The sequence below is a fragment of the Balaenoptera acutorostrata genome, chromosome 1 (genome assembly GCF_949987535.1).
Source record: "Balaenoptera acutorostrata chromosome 1, mBalAcu1.1, whole genome shotgun sequence".
NCBI lineage: Eukaryota > Metazoa > Chordata > Mammalia > Artiodactyla > Balaenopteridae > Balaenoptera > Balaenoptera acutorostrata.
In genome coordinates, this window is record NC_080064.1 from 141,432,703 (window position 1) to 141,449,369 (window position 16,667).

The 16,667-nt window shown below is 35.8% G+C and overlaps 1 protein-coding gene across 1 annotated transcript in view; it reads left to right on the forward strand.

Annotated features, from left to right (window-relative positions):
* Nucleotides 1-16,667, forward strand: part of XPR1 (xenotropic and polytropic retrovirus receptor 1) — a 199,773-nt gene that overhangs the window by 126,826 nt on the left and 56,280 nt on the right. The window contains exons 4-7 of the mRNA XM_028168027.2: nt 6,999-7,222; nt 9,540-9,689; nt 9,959-10,042; nt 14,920-15,001. Of these exons, the coding sequence (XP_028023828.2) occupies nt 6,999-7,222; nt 9,540-9,689; nt 9,959-10,042; nt 14,920-15,001 (540 nt within the window). The remainder of the gene's footprint in view (nt 1-6,998; nt 7,223-9,539; nt 9,690-9,958; nt 10,043-14,919; nt 15,002-16,667) is intronic.

A 16,667-nucleotide genomic window follows, 5' to 3' on the forward strand; every position in this document is an offset into this window, starting at 1 on the left:
CTTTTCGTTTCTTTCTTTCTAAGACTGAAAGCATGGGCAATGCCCATAGTCATGGGGTAACAGGTTTTTAGGATGGCATCTTCACAAAAAAGCAGACTATCATCTAAGTTAGTGTTCTTTTAAACAATTGTAGGTTACAACCCAATAAATGACCCACAGGGGTCAGCACATTTTTTAAAGATATGAATAAATATAGTAGAATGGAAAATATCAGAGTACATCTAATATATTTCTTTACTAATTATATCTTTTAAAAAAATTTATGATATTTGTTATTGTAGAGTTGTACAACGTACTGTGGAAGCAAACATGAAGAAGCATAAATGGAAACTTTTAAATTTGCCAGATCCTCTTGGAGGAGTGTGTTCAGGAATGGCTGTGTGGGGAGTGGGGAGAGCTGGAGTACGGTGTTCTAGGGCAAGGGGAAACCTATCCAGATGTGTAATGACATACACATCATATGGACATGGACATACATATGTCCATGACATATTTGGGGGTGAGGAGGATAACAAATAGTCAGCTGAGGCTGGAGTTGTAAGAGAATAAGGAGTGTTATTGATTAGAGAGAGAAGTGGAATGGAAGAATAGGATGCTATTTTCACACACGGAGGTTTTAGACTTAAGTATTTGAGATTGTCAGAATTTCAGGTAGTAAGAACTCCAGATAAAAGCAGTGCAAAAATTGGATGTACTGCAACAAGATTAACTATCCTGAATCACCTATAATGGGTCAGCATTCTTATAAACTTACTTTGTATTTCAGGTAACAGTGAAATCCATAAATTGAATCAGCAAGATGATAACATTGAAAGACAAACAATAAAAGTATTCTAAGACATTAACTTTATCAAGAAATATTCTTCAGTTGCATAAACATAATAGCTTTGCTACTTTGAAGATACCTTGTATTTCTAAAATAACTTTTCTAAAAGTAAAAATATGTATACAAATCTCGTTAAAACTAAAAAAGATCTTGATAATCTTTTTTTAGCTCTTTGAGGGACACATAGGTACTTTGAAAGTTTTTGAATGGTTATTGGAAATTTTTATCAAATATTTTATTATCAATGTATGAGAGCTTATGGCATTAAGCAAATATTATTAAGATAATAATCTGTTCATATTTAGAGTGACTTGATTCACTGGCATGAATAGAAATTGGAATTTATTGCCAAAATAGGCTGTTTTCATCAGTATTTATAAAATTGCTTAGGAATATTCATTTTTATTTTTTATAACTGTATTTGTAGATTTTCATTCATAGACCAAAATATGTTTTATATACACATTTAATACCTCTTTTTAGGTTCTGTGCTGTTCCATGTATTTGAGCTTTTTGGAGATCTAACTTTAGAAAGCTGAGGTATCATTGCAAAATAGACTTGGACACTTGGTGTCAAAAGCAGTGTTTCTCATCCTTTTTAAACCTATGCCCCTAAGTTAAAAAATCTCACATCATAACTGTAGTAATATTGAATTTTTTTTTCAAGTAACATATGCTTTATCCTCAACACTCCCATGTAGGGATTCTCTCTCATTATGCTCTTCTAGACAGTCGTGCCCTTAAGGAAGAGAATCACTAGTTTAAAGAAAGTAGCAAAATACCCTTGAAATTTTTATTTTTCCTTATTTCTACATAGGAACTTGGATTACTAGAGAGAACTCTTTTCCTACATATCCATTCATTCATTCATTCAACAAACATGGATTGAACCTGCTATTGCAAAGATGAAAATGATAGTCCACACAAAAAGAGTATATGTGAATGTTAATAGCAGCATAATTTGGGCTTCCCTGGTGGCACAGTGGTTGAGAATCTGCCTGCCAATGCAGGGGACACGGGTTCGAGCCCTGGTCTGGGAAGATCCCACATGCCGCGGAGCAAGTAGGCCCGTGAGCCACAATTACTGAGCCTGCGCGTCTGGAGCCTGTGCTCCGCAACAAGAGAGGCCGCGATAGTGAGAGGCCTGCGCACCGCGATGAAGAGTGGCCCCCGCTCGCCGCAACTGGAGAAAGCCCTCGCACAGAAACGAAGACCCAACACAGCCAAAATAAAATAAAATAAATAAATAAATAAATAAGTGGATACATGTATTAAAAAAAAAAAAGTCTTCCCACGAGGTCACATTTGGAAAAAAAAAAATAGCAGCATAATTTATATAGTAAAAAGACTAAAAACAATCCAAATGTCCATGAACTGATGAATATTTAAACAAAATGTGGTGTATCCATACAGTGAAATACAGTTCATCAGTGAAAGGAACAAACTACCGATACATGCTACAAAATGTATGAACCTCAAAATCATGCTAAGTTAAAGAAGCCAGAGAGACACGTAAGACTACATATTGTGTGATTCCTTTATATAAGGTGTCCAGAAAAGGCAAATCTGTAGACACAGAAAGCAGATCAGTGGTGACCTGGGGGTGGGAGTGAGGATCAACAGCCAGCAGCCATGACAGAAGTGTACGAGGTAATGGAAATGTTCCAAAATTGGATTATGGTGATGACTGTACAACTCTACAAATTTACTAAAAAATCAGCAAACTTTATGCTTACAGTGGGTGAATTTTATGGTATGTAAAACATACCTAAAAAAAGATATTAAAAAAAATTGTTCATCATAAAAGATGAGGATTATAGAACCATTGCCCTTAGAGAGCTCACAGTTAGTAAATAAAGGAAACATATAAACAAAGAATTATATGCAGTGTTCTATGTATGCATATATGTAGTCCCATGAGAGCCTTAAGGAGGGAGCTTCAAATTGTGACTGAGAGTTGTTAGACAAGAAGAATTTTACATAGAAAATGATATATATGATTAGCTGTGTAAAATGAGTAAGGAGTTTGCCAGATGGAGAAGCTGTTTGTTGACTTATTGCTGGCATACAGGTTCTTTTTCTATCCGTTTTTTGGGACTTCTTACATTTTTAATATCCTTGTACTGAAAGATGTAAATAATTACAAAATTTGTGTATTGACAACTCTGGCTAAGGAAGCTAAACAAATAGCAAGCTCATGTATTAATGTTTTAACAACAAAAGTTGATCATTCATGCTACTTAGGATACTCTGGCTTTTGGATCTTACTAATTACCTGAAGCTTTTAATTAGCATAGTAATTTCTAGTGGACTTTGGATAAATCTTCACATTCTTTCATTATATATGTGTTTGTATTTGTGTATAATATTTTTTCAAATAGCTATTAAGTGGTTGGGACATAAATACTTAAGTTGTTTGAACTTAACTACTTAATAAAAGTGTCTGGTCTATTTTTTGGCCTAGGATCATCATGAAAAAATTGCTGAGACGTAAAGTGCACTGTGAACCAAGAAGTTCTATACTGTTTTTGATCATGAGGATAATAAGACGAACACATATGCAATAGAAATGCTTACCTTGTATTTTAAAAAAACCCTAGATTCATTTTCCCTTTGACTTAAATGTGAAATTTGAATATAGGTGAATAGTTCCATTTCTTACAATATGGAAGACTACAAAACACTTAAAAGCTGTATAGCAGCGGTCCCCAGCCTTTTTGGCACCAGGGACTGGTTTCACGGAAGACAATTTTTCCGTGGCGCGGGGGTGCAGGGGATGGCTTGGGGATGTTTCAAGCATATTACATTTATTGTGCACTTTATTTCATTATATATTACAACATAATAATAATAGAAATAATTATACAACTCACCATAATGCAGAATTAGTGGGAGCCCTGAGCTTGTTTTCACTTGCCACTCACTGATAGGGTTTTGATATGAGTCTGCAAGCAGTGGATTTATTATGGTCTCTGTTTAGTCAAACCTCTCTGCTAATGGTAATCTGTATTTGCAGTCACTCCGCAACGCTAGCGTCACCGCCTCAGCTCCACCTCAGATCGTCAGGCATTAGATTCTCATAAGGAGCGTGCAACCTAGATCCCTCGCGTGTGTAGTTCACAGTAGGGTTCGCACTCCTATGAGAATCTAATGCCACCGCTGGTCTGACAGGAGGTGCAGCTCAGGCAGTAATGCGAGCGATGGGGAGCAGCTGTAAATACAGATGAAGCTTCGCTGGCTCCCTCGCTGCTCACCTCCTGCTGTGTGGCCCAGTTCCCCGGGGGTTGGGGACTCCTGCTGTATAGGATATGTAAATTTTCAGGTGCAAAATAAAACATATACTTAATATGGCTATAGACATAAAAGAAAGTATCAAAACCATGAGCAAAGAATAAGAGACTATCAAAATTGACTTTTAAAAATAACCAATTAGAAATTTTTAAATGACAATATAATTACTTAAATTAATATCTTAATCAATTAAACTGTAAATTAGTTAGACCTTAAGAGAGAATTTATAAACTGGTAGAGTTGAAATAGTTACTCAGAATGCAGCACAGAGATAGAGAGGAAAATATAAGGTATGTAAAAGACAGAATAAGAAGGTCAAGAAGTGATAGTTGATATCTATGATTTGCTTTTTCCACTACCCATTCCATATTTCCTTTGCCCTCAGCCAGTACCTTAGCTGGTGAGGGTTCTTTACTGGATGGCATAACCGAAACTTTAATTCCTGAAGGGGCTGAATCCTTAGTAATTCTGTCTTTTTTTGATTGTTTTAGTTTTCCATTAACTTCTGTTATTGGTCATGGAAGTACTAGGATGTGTTCCAGGGAGTCTCCTGGATGGCAGACACAATCCTTCTTGCTACTGTTGTGTTATCTATTCCCCTTGGTAATCAGAATCACTTTAACAAGTAAACACCTTCTTTGCCACTGGTTCAATGGTATGATGAGTCCAAAAAAGGCCAGGTGGCAGTCTCATCTTCCAATTCAACAGAACCGTTGTTGTATTCCTATGAGAGAAGCATTTCCCCTTGAGGACTAACCAATAGGCAGAGCTCAAGTTGCAGGTTGAGTGGATTATTAGATATAATAGTGAAAGGAGCCACTCCTACTTCCACCCCTTCTTTCCTAGACTGTGAATTTTGACTGTGGTTAGGATAGAACCAGATAATGGTCTCAGTACTGCATTCTGAAAGACAGAACCCCAGCCTGTGAGAGTTTTGTCTCCCAACTCATTTCAGTAAGCCTTTATGTTAGGCCAGCTATTTCTAGGTATGTGATAAAACCATTTTATTCCATAGATATGCTCATTGCTTTACCACCATGAAAATGGATAAGTCATTCCAGTTGATAGTGGTGCTAGCAGAAGCATTATAAGCAGGGAAGGCATATCCATATCAAGAAAGCACTTGTTCCAAAGAGGACAAATCTCTGCCCCCTGCATCTAGTGCATGCAACCTGCCACTAGGTGGTTGGTCAGTTCCAATGAGGAATGGTGTCATTTCTGGGGCTCATTGCTAGTCTCTGCTGCCAGGTAAGTAGCTGCATTATTCGATGCATAGTTTCATACCAGGTGCTAGAGGCTGTGTTGATTTGCACCAGTGATAATACCACATCTAGAATAGCAGCTGCCTTCAGGGTGACCACTTGATTAAGTTTAACAATAATCCACACTCATTCTTCAAGATTCGTCCAACTTCTGCACAGACTAACCAGATGAAGTAAATGGAGATGTGATAGATAACATCATCCCTGGTGGTGGCACTAACCTCTGAAGTTCCCCTAGGGATATGTTTGTGCTTCTGGCTTACTATCTTGATAGGGAGAAATTCCAGAACTTCCACTAGCCCTTCCTCCCTTGGGTCAGAGTCAATGTTGAGATTCCACCAGTAGCCCAGTATTTCTATGCCAGTTATACATTCCAGAACTGGAAATATAATCATAGTATGAGCCTGTGAACCAGCTGGGTCCACTGAGTTAAACCTGGGCTAATATTCCATCTATCACTTGAACAACTGTAAATCTCCATTTTGACTGCTGGACCAAATGGCATTTGGAGTCTTCAGAAATTTGCATAAGTTCAAAGTATGTGGTAGGCATAATTCTAAGGTGCCCTCCAAAATCCCTTCCCCCTGCTATACACATACTTTCTCTCAGTTATTCAATCAAACACTAACCTAGGTGCTGCTATAAAGGATTTTGCAGGTATAATTAAGGTCTCAAATCAGTTGACTTTAAGAAAGTGAGATTATTCCAGGTAAGCCTGACTTATTCATGTGAGCCCTTAAAAGGGAATGAGCTATTCATGAGGAGAGAGATTCAAAGCATAAATACTCACAAGGTTGTACAACCATCACCACTATCTAATTCCAGAACATTCATCACCCCAAAAAGACCCTGTACCCATTAGCAGTCACTCCCCGTTCCTCCCTCCCCCCAGGCCCTGCCAACCACTAATCTACTTTCTTTCTCTGTGGACTTGTCTGTTCTAGACATTTCGTATAAATGGAATCACACAATTTTGTGGCATTTTATGTCTGGCGTCTTTCACTTAGAGCATTATATCTTCAATATTTATCCATGTTGTAGCATGTATCAATACTTCATTCTTTTTTTATGGCTGAACAATATTCCATTGTACATATATACCATATTTTGCTTATCCATTCATCAGTTAATGGACATTGGGTTTGTTTCCACTTTTTTGACTTTTATGAGTCCCAGTTTGTGTATGTGTACAAGTTTTTGTGTGCATGTATATTTTCAGTTTTCTTGGTTTTATATACCTAGGAGTGGAATTGCTGGATCGTAAGGTAACTCTATGTTTAACATTTTGAGAACTGCCAGACTGTTTTCCAAATTACAGTGCGGCTGTACCATTTTGTATTCTCACTCTTCACGGCTTTTAAATTCTGTGTCTTCAATCTTCATCTGTAAAAAGAAAGGGTACGCTTAAGGTTTTGCTGGGGGGAAGTGTGGGGTAGAATGAAAGGAGGGTATTACACTGAAACATGTTTTTCCTATCTAGTTCTAAATATTAAATGTAGCATTTTTTTCCCTAGAAATTTTAGGGAAACAGACTAATAAGTAAAAATTCAGACTTCAGTGAGAACTTTTACCAGCTTTTTTATCTTGATGATTTGACAGTTCTGTTTTACTTCTTATAGAAAAGCTCGCAGAGGCTCAGCGCAGGTTTGCTACACTTCAGAATGAACTTCAGTCATCACTGGATGCGCAGAAAGAAAGCACTGGTGTTACTACACTGCGACAACGCAGAAAGCCAGTCTTCCACCTGTCCCATGAGGAACGTGTCCAACATAGGAATCTTAAAGACCTTAAACTGGCCTTCAGCGAGTTCTACCTCAGTCTTATCCTGCTGCAGAACTATCAGGTACTTCAGTTCTTACCGTGGAGGATAGAACCTTTAAATGATTGAGAAATTATAATAAATGGAATTACCTTGAGCTTAATACTAATGGGTCAATCCAAAAAGGGAAATTCTTAGCATGTCATTATTGTTTCTGTTCTTATTGGGATTTCAAATGTTCTTATTGGCTAAAAATCAGGTTATCAGAGATGGTAAAATAATGTTAACAAGACTTCTGTTTTTGAAGATCAGTTTTCCAAAACCTTTTTGTACAGTATTCAGGAGTAGCCCTTGACTCAAAGAGTAATAGTTTGCTTCCTATTTTTAGAGGCATCTCTAAGCAATGAGTAGAAATAAGAAATAATATATGTCTACCCAACCACTGCTGGCTGTGTAAGAACTTTTATATTCCACCTACAGCAAAATTTCTGTGAAAGCAGCTGTATAGTTAACTTTCCTGCAACTAACACTAATAGTGTAAAAGATACTGACTTTTCAACTTTCTACTTTCAGTTTTATTATCCACAGGCTGCAATATGACTGTATTTAAAACAAAAACAAAAAAAACTTGCAAAAGAAAAGAAATTTTAAAACCCAACCTAAGAAGTTGAACTACCATGTATGCTAAATTATGGAAATGCTTGGCATTTATTCATTTGCAATTCTTTATAGATTTGTTCACATAGTTAAATCTATAAAGAATATATTGAAAAACAGATTATTCATTAAATAATAAACATTTAAATAGGCAAAAGCATCTCCCTAATCTTTAAAGAGACCTTATGTGCTATTATTTTTCCATTTTATTCTTTTGATTATTACTTCTAATCTGGTTAAGATCATCACAGGATCATACACTATATAAAAACTAGAGGTTATACAATACAAGTATTACCACGGGTAAATATTGGAATTTTAAAATAAAAAGTAATTATAGTGTCATATCTGTAGTAATCTAAGTTTAATGCATGTACTTATTTCCATTTTTCCCTTTCATAATTCTGCTTTCTTTTTTGGTGATTTAATATTTTAACATTCAAAGAAGAACTCAGAAAATAACTTTAGAAGAATAGGAAAGTAATTATATAAGATATATATGATGGGAAATTCCTTTCCTTTGAAATTTATCCATAGCTTTATAAATTATCTTTAAAAAGAAACAAAAATGTGTTTCTTCTTGCTTATAGTGCTATAAAATATTAACATTTCATATTTTATTAATTATGCTTATGCATTACAGGGAAATACCCTTGTTAAATTTTACTTTATTAACTTTGCCAGAAGTTTTTGTTTTGGGTCATTATAAAAAGCTTCTTGAAAATAATTGTTAATTATAAAAGTTCTGATCTGTCCTTTATCCTTTGAGACTTTCTATCCAGTAAGAATACATTTATTTTGCAAATGATGAGAAAGGAAAATGAATTGAAAGCAATCTCCAAATCATGGTGTATACACCCAAGGAGAGTTTAAGATGATCCATTAAAGTATGAAAAAAAATATTAACAAACAGGCAAGCAAGCAAAACCTAATTTGGAGTGACTGCTCAATTTTTTTTTTTTTACTGATGGGGATATATGATCAGCAAATTTGGGAGACCTCTGATTTAAAGAACCTTGCAAATCCACAATTTCGTGCTTTTTTGTCTGTTGATTAAAGAACAACAGGATTTGAGAATATAGAAAAGTATAGTATTTTGATATTGTAGAAATGGAAGAAAAGTACAAGCTCCTACCCGTTATCAGCAAAACCCTGTAAGTATGATCACTTCTTCTTTTCCACTGACTCTTTGCACACCCATCCCCAAACAGAATGGATGGAAACAAAATAAAAGTTAAGGAAAATAGATGAGTATCCATTTTATGTGCTTGTTCGTACATGCTTGCATAGCAGGGGGAAATACATAGCTATACCAGGCCTGCAAAAAGCAAAGAACTAATAAATGTATTCAGTTCATGATAAATCCAGAGTATTTTCTGAATATATTCTTTTGATCAAAGAAGCAAAATAACATAAATTAGCTATTTTGAAAACAGTTGTACATAGGAAAATGGAAATAAAAATGTTTTGAGTTTAGGACTTCCATTAATTTACATGAAATAGAAATAATAGGGTTCATAATCCAGAGTTTCTTTGTATTACTGATAGCATACTACCTTGAAATGAATAAATGAAATAAGAAAGAAGAGTCTTATCTTTTTATAGTACATGCTTTTATGAAAGCATTGCCATTTCCCTTGGTACTCAATCTTCAGTGAACTCAGTCAACACAAAGTGCTTGTTATTTTTCATCTTCTCTCATGGTGGTGGAAATTATAGTAGTGTTTCTCATTTCTTTCTGTAGAATCTGAATTTTACAGGGTTCCGAAAAATCCTTAAAAAGCATGACAAGATCCTGGAAACATCTCGTGGAGCAGATTGGCGAGTGGCTCATGTAGAAGTAGCCCCGTTTTATACATGCAAGAAAATCAACCAGCTCATCTCTGAAACTGAGGTATGGGAATCTCACTTATATACCACATATTTTCAATAACGTTAATGTCTTATTTTTAATGAAATAATTCCTCATTTTTATTCTCCTTTTGTTATTAGTTGCTTGCTTTAAATACATATATTCTTACTCATGATTTTTTCTTTTGTTTTATTCAGTATATATTCACCAGGGGGTTATCAGAATACCATATGTATAAATGGTTCAGAATTATTTATGCAATACTCAAGTTCAGTATAACCTGCGTCAAAAGTTAACAATGTGTCTTTTAGGCTGTAGTGACCAATGAACTTGAAGATGGTGACAGACAAAAAGCTATGAAGCGTTTACGTGTTCCCCCTTTGGGAGCTGCTCAGGTTCGTATTTGTTTCCAGTTGTTTGGTTGGTTCGTTTTACCTGTTTAATAATCAACATGATCTGTTAGCTGATAAAATATACTAGTTTCATTACTTTAAAAAATGTTTTAGCCAAAGTTGATAAGTATTTATTACTATTGCTATTTTCACTTTAAAAAATTAGTTGCCAGGCAGATCTCACTTCATAATAAATTGTAATGTCTTCCCACTTTTCTCTTCTTATCTTGTACTACTTCTCTTGTTTATTCTTACTGACATGCTAACTTGGTCAGACCAAATGATTAAGATGAGATATTTATCTGATGATATGGGAGTGGGAGGGCTTCAGATAGTCTGGGCTAGTACATACTTTCCTCTAAAATGCAATAGTTGTGCCTAAAAAAGCATTTATTAAATGATATCTACATAGTAGTTATACCAAAAGACATTTAAGTGATATCTTCTGTGTCATAAACTAAATCTCAGTAAATTTAAAAGGATTTAAATCATAGAAAATATGTTCTGTGACCAGAATGGAATGGAAATCAATAACAGAAAGATCTTCCTCATCCCAATAAAAGGTATTTATGAAAAACCTAAAACTAATATCATACTTAATGATGAAACACTGAATGCTTTCTCCCTAACTAGGGACAAAAAAGTGTATTCACTCTTACCACTTCTATTCAGCATTGTACTGGAGATTATGGCCAGTGTAGTAAGGTAAGAAAAAGAAATAAAAGGCATTTAGATTAGAAACAAAGAAGTAAAACTGGTGGGGTTTGTTTCGTTTGTTTTTTTTTTTTTTTTTTGCCGATGACATGATGACCTATTTAGAAAATCCAGTGACTCTATAGAATAGCTACTAGAGCTAATTAGTGAGTTTTTTAGCAAGGTTGCAGAATACAAGATCAATACATAGATATTTAGGGTTAAATCTGACAAAAGATGTGCAATACTTTTACATTGAAAACTATAAAACATTATTGAGAGAAATTAAAGAAGACAGATACATGAGAGAAGTTAGAAAACCCAGTATTTTTAAAATATCATTTCTTCCTAAATGGATTCATAGATACAACACAAACTAACTCAAAATCTCAACAGGGCTTTTAAAAAATAATTATTAAGCATATTTTTAAATTTATATGAAAGTACAAAGGACCAAGAATAGCCAGAACAACTTTGGAACAACTAAGTTGAAGGATTATCACTGTGTGGTATCAATCTTATTAAAACTACAGTAATCAAGACAGTGTGTTATTAGTGTCAGGATAGGCAGATAGATTAATGGAACAGAATAGAGAATCCAAAAATAGACCAATAAATATGTGAACAATTAATTTGCAATAAATATGCAAAGGCAGTTCACTGGAGAAAGGATAGTCTTTTCAACAAATGGGGCTGGAGCAATTGGCTTTCATATGCCAAAAAAAAAAAACAAACCCACAACTTCCATACATTCTTCATACCATGTACAGAAATTAATTTTACATTTACCATTGACCTAAATGAAAACCTAAAACTACAAATTTTTGAAGAAAATATAGGAGAAAGTCCTGGTGACTTTGGGTTATGCAAAGATTTTTTAGAAATGACACCAAAAGCACTTCAGCAAGATTAAAAACTCCTGCTCTTCAAAAGACAATGTTAAGAGAATGAAAAGCAACAGACTAGGAGAAAATATTTTAAAAATATATCTGATAAAAGACTTGTACCCAGAACATATAAAGAACTCTAGTACTCAATAATAAGAAAACAAACAACCCAACTTAAAAATGGACAAAAGATCTTAATCAAAGATGTCTGGGTGGTAGATAAGCATGTGAATAGATGCTTAGTATCATTAGTAGGGAAATGCAAATTAAAACCGCAATGGGATAACACACACCTATTAGGATGACTGAAATTAAAAAGATAGACGTACTAAACCTTGAAGGACCAAGAACTCTGATATTGTACATGCTGCTGGTGGAGTATAAAATGATATAACCACATTGGAAAATAATTTGGCAGTTTCTTAAAAAGTTAAACCTTCACCTGCAATAAGATCTAGCCATTACACTCCTTGGTATTTACCCAAGACAAATGAAGCATATGTTCATATAAAGACAAACGTTCATAGCAGCTTTATTCATAATAGCCTAGAACTGGTAACAACCCAAATGTCTATCAGTAGGTAAATAGGTAAACAATGTGGTATATCCATACAATGGAATACTACTCAGCAATAAAAAGAATAAACCTTGATATATGGAACAACATGATGCATCTCGAAATAATTATTCTAAAAAAATAAGCCAGACCAAAAAAGAATATATACATTATGGTTTTGTTTACCTAAAACTCTGGAAAATGCCAACTAACATACAGCAGCAGAAAGCAGGTTTTTTTAAGAAATTCACTTTCTTTTATTTATTTATTTATTTATTTATGACTGTGTTGGGTCTTCGTTTCTGTGCGAGGGCTTTCTCTAGTTGCAGCAAGTGGGGACCACTCTTCATCGCGGTGCGCGGGCCTCTCACTATCGCGGCCTCTCTTGTTGCGGAGCACAGGCTCCAGATGCGCAGGCTCAGTAATTGTGGCTCACGGGCCCAGTTGCTCCGTGGCATGTGGGATCTTCCCAGACCAGGGCTTGAACCCGTGTCCCCTGCATTGGCAGGCAGATTCTCAACCACTGCGCCACCAGGGAAGCCCAGAAAGCAGGTTTGCAGTTGCCTGGAGGTGGGATGGGATGTGGTAAGAGGAAAAGAATTACAGAAGGGCAAGAGGAAACTCTTGGGGATGATAGACAATGTTCATTGCCTTGGTTATGGTGATAGTTTCATAGGCGTTTACATATGTCAAAATATCAGATCTTGTACACCTTAAATATGTACAGTTTATTGTATGTCAATTTAGTCAGAAAAACAGTTAAAAAAAAAACACAGGCATATTATAGTCACACTGCTTGAAAATTAAAGAAAAATCTTAAAAGCATCCAGAGAGGAAAGACACAAATTGTATACTTTAAATATGTGCAGTTCATTGTATGTCAGTTATATTTCAATAAAGCTGTTAAAAATAAGGAAATTAATTTTGAAAAATTAAGTCTTTAGGACTGCATGTAGAAGGGATAGAGCCAAAGAAACATGGAAATGGTTATCTCTGGTGAGGAGGGAAGGATTTTGGATCTGGAAGGGATAAGGATTTCAAAGTAATGGAAATGTGCTCTCCTAAAGATGGGTGATAGGTTTAGGTACCTTTTATTATTGTCTCTAATAGTCCAAATACATTATTTATATGTATATGTGTGTGTGTATGTACACACACACATCCTTTTGTAAATATAATAAATTACACAATTTAAAACTTTGTTTTGGGACTTCCCTGGTGGCGCAGTGGTTGAGAGTCTGCCTGCTGATGCAGGGGACACGGGTTCGAGGCCTGGTCTGGGAGGATCCCACATGCCGCGGAGCAACTGGGCCCGTGAGCCACAACTACTGAGCCTGCGCGTCTGGAGCCGTGCTCCGCAACGAGAGGCCGCAACAGCGAGAGGCCCGCGCACCGCAATGAAGAGTGGCCCCCGCTCGCCACACCTGGAGAAAGCCCTTTCACAGAAACGAAGACCCAACACAGCCAAAAATAAATATATAAATTTATTAAAAAAAAAAATTTGTTTTGAAAAAGACGGATGACCATCTTCCTTCTGAATGCTTTCAGTCCTAAACTAACATACAGTTATCTATTACTGATGAATAATAAGTAAGTCAGAAGAAGTCTCAGTGTTTTTTTTCATTTAAAGGTTTTTAGAAAACATTTGAAGAATCTCAAATGTAATATCACCTCTAACAATTTCTTTTATAACATTCATAGCAAATATTTAAATCGATAAGACCATCTCTCCATGTTTCTTATCTATTTATGTTTAAAGTATCAGGCACTTTATTTTAGAAAGCAGTAGATTTCTTTTTATTATTTTCTAAATTTAAAATTACATTTATAATAGAGAAAAATAATTTTTGCATGTACACATCCTGGAGTTTTTTTTTTTTTTTTTGGCTGCATTGGGTCTTTGTTGCTGCACGTGGGCTTTCTCCAGTTGGGGCGATCAGGGGCTATTCTTCATTGCGGTGTGTGGGCTTCTTATTACAGTGGTTTCTCTTGTTGCGGAACACGGGCTCTAAGCGTGTGGGCTTCAGTAGTTGCAGCACGTGGGCTCAGTAGTTGGGGCATGCAGGCCCTAGGGGGTGTGGGCTTCAGTAGTTGTGGTGTGAGGGCTCTAGAGCACAGGCTCAGTAGTTGTGGCGCATGGGCTTAGTTGCTCCACGGCACGTGGATTCTCCCCAGACCAGGGCTCAAACCCGTGTCCCCTGCATTGGCAGGCGGATTCTTAACACTGTGCCACCAGGAAAGCCCCCATCCTGGAGATTCTGACATGAGTGTATGTTTAAAAATTCACTTTAAGTTACTCCAATATAATACTGTAAGTACTCAAAAAATGAGTATTCTTATTTTTATCGTTGTCTCTAATTATATAGTACCAAATATGTGAACTCTAATTGAGTAATACTGACTTACAAAATTTAAATATGTACACACTGTAAAAGTGAAATTGCACTTAAATCTCTCCTATAAGAAAACTCAGTATATATGTAATTTGATGCCTGAGATTGTAATTCTCTTTATTTAGTGACTCAGATTTCTATAAAATAATTAGAATAAACTGGCAACTCAATTCTAGTATTATTGGATAATGAAGGATGATTCTCTGGTCCAGATTTATAAAAATTCAGATCATAAAATATGTTTGTTTTCATGGTAGAACTTTGAGGCTTATAGTGCTAATTTATTACACTGTATACTAAATGTATTCAATATTTTGCCCTTTACTCAAAATGCTGTTTTTCTGTCCACAGCCTGCACCAGCATGGACTACTTTTAGAGTTGGCCTATTTTGTGGAATATTCATTGTACTGAATATTACCCTTGTGCTTGCCGGTGAGTAGTTTAAATTTTGAATTAAATTATTACTAATCTGCTTATGTCATATTCTGTCCCTCTCCCAAAGTTACTACCAAACTACCAAAGCTACTGAAAGAGAAATCTGTCAGGGCTAAGTTTTTTGTTTTTATAAATGATGGGAGGGTGGGTGTTGGTTATTTTGGTTTGTTTTCCCCTTTGGATATAATTATCCCTTTAAACATTGCTAGACTGTGACTCCTTATTCTCTATCATTTTCAGCGTTTAGTTATCAATAACCTCAGCTCCCTTGATCAGAGATGAGAGTAAATAAGATTTTACAAAATTTGTGCACTAAGCTCATTTACTTTGCTTTTTGGAGACTCTCTCACATCCTTTCCAGAACCTATTTACAATTACTTTGCATATAATTTAAAGAAAATTAGTCATATAATATTCTATTCTATAGCAGTTAAAAATTATAAAGAGGTAGGAGGAATTGCTGGAAACAAGTGCATTCCCAACATCAAGAAATGATGTAAGAACAAGGGAGGCATAATCTTACTAAACCTCCCAACAGAATTTGACTTACCTCTCAGCAGCATTTTGACATTGTGGATCATTCCTTCTTGAAACTCTTCAGTTGATTTTGCTGGGAAAACTACACTCTGCTGGTTTTCTTATTAAACTTGGCTGGTAGTTTTTTCCCAGACTCCTTTCTAGCTATTCTTTTCTTTTGGCATCTAAATGTTGGGGAGTACCACTGGGTTCAGTCCTCAGATCTTTCTCTGTCTACATTCATTTCCTAGCTAGGCAGTCTTACTGAAGCCTACGGCTATAAATATCATCTATATGCTGATAACTCCCAAATTATATACTGTTTCCTCTGAATGATATCTAATTGGATACTTATATGTCTAATAGGCATCTTAAACTTATGTGGACAAATTTTTTTTATCACTAACTATGCTTTCTCTTCTGTATAGCTTCACCTCTCATCAGTTTCTCACGCCAGAAACCTTTAGCCTCTCTTTTCCCTCATACCTCATCTCCAGTCCATCAGCAAGTTCTGTTGCTCTGTCTTCAAAATATGCTCTGAATCTGACCACCTCCACCAGTGCCATACTTGTCTAAGCAACCATTTCTTGCTTAGTACACTGCAGCAGCCTCCTGAATTTGTCTCCATACAACCACTCTTGCCTCTCTACAGTCACCAGTGTCTTTTTGATGCAAATTAGATCATGTCACTCTCCTCTTCAAAATCCATTAAATGGCTTCTCTTACAATAAAATGGAAAATCCCTACCATGGTGTGCAAGATCTCGTCCCTTTGGGCCTTTCTAACTTCATATTCTGTCATCCCCCCCACACTCAGTTTCACTTGGTTTCACTGTTTCCATCCACATTTGTTTTGTTACTATTCCTTGAACACACCAAGCTCATTTCCATCTATGAGCCCTTTCAGTTGCCTAAAAGGCCCTTCCCCAAGATGTCTACATAGCTTACTCCCTGACTTCATGTAGTCTCTACTCAAATGCCACCTCCTTAGTAAGGCCTTCCCTGATCAGCCTACCCTAAAATAGCCTGTTCTATCCCTTTAGCCTACATTAGTTTTCTTTGGAGCACTTGTGACATATTTTGTTTCTTATTATCTGCTTTCCCATTGGAATATAAATTCCTTAATGCCTTGGCTTTTGTCTCTCCTA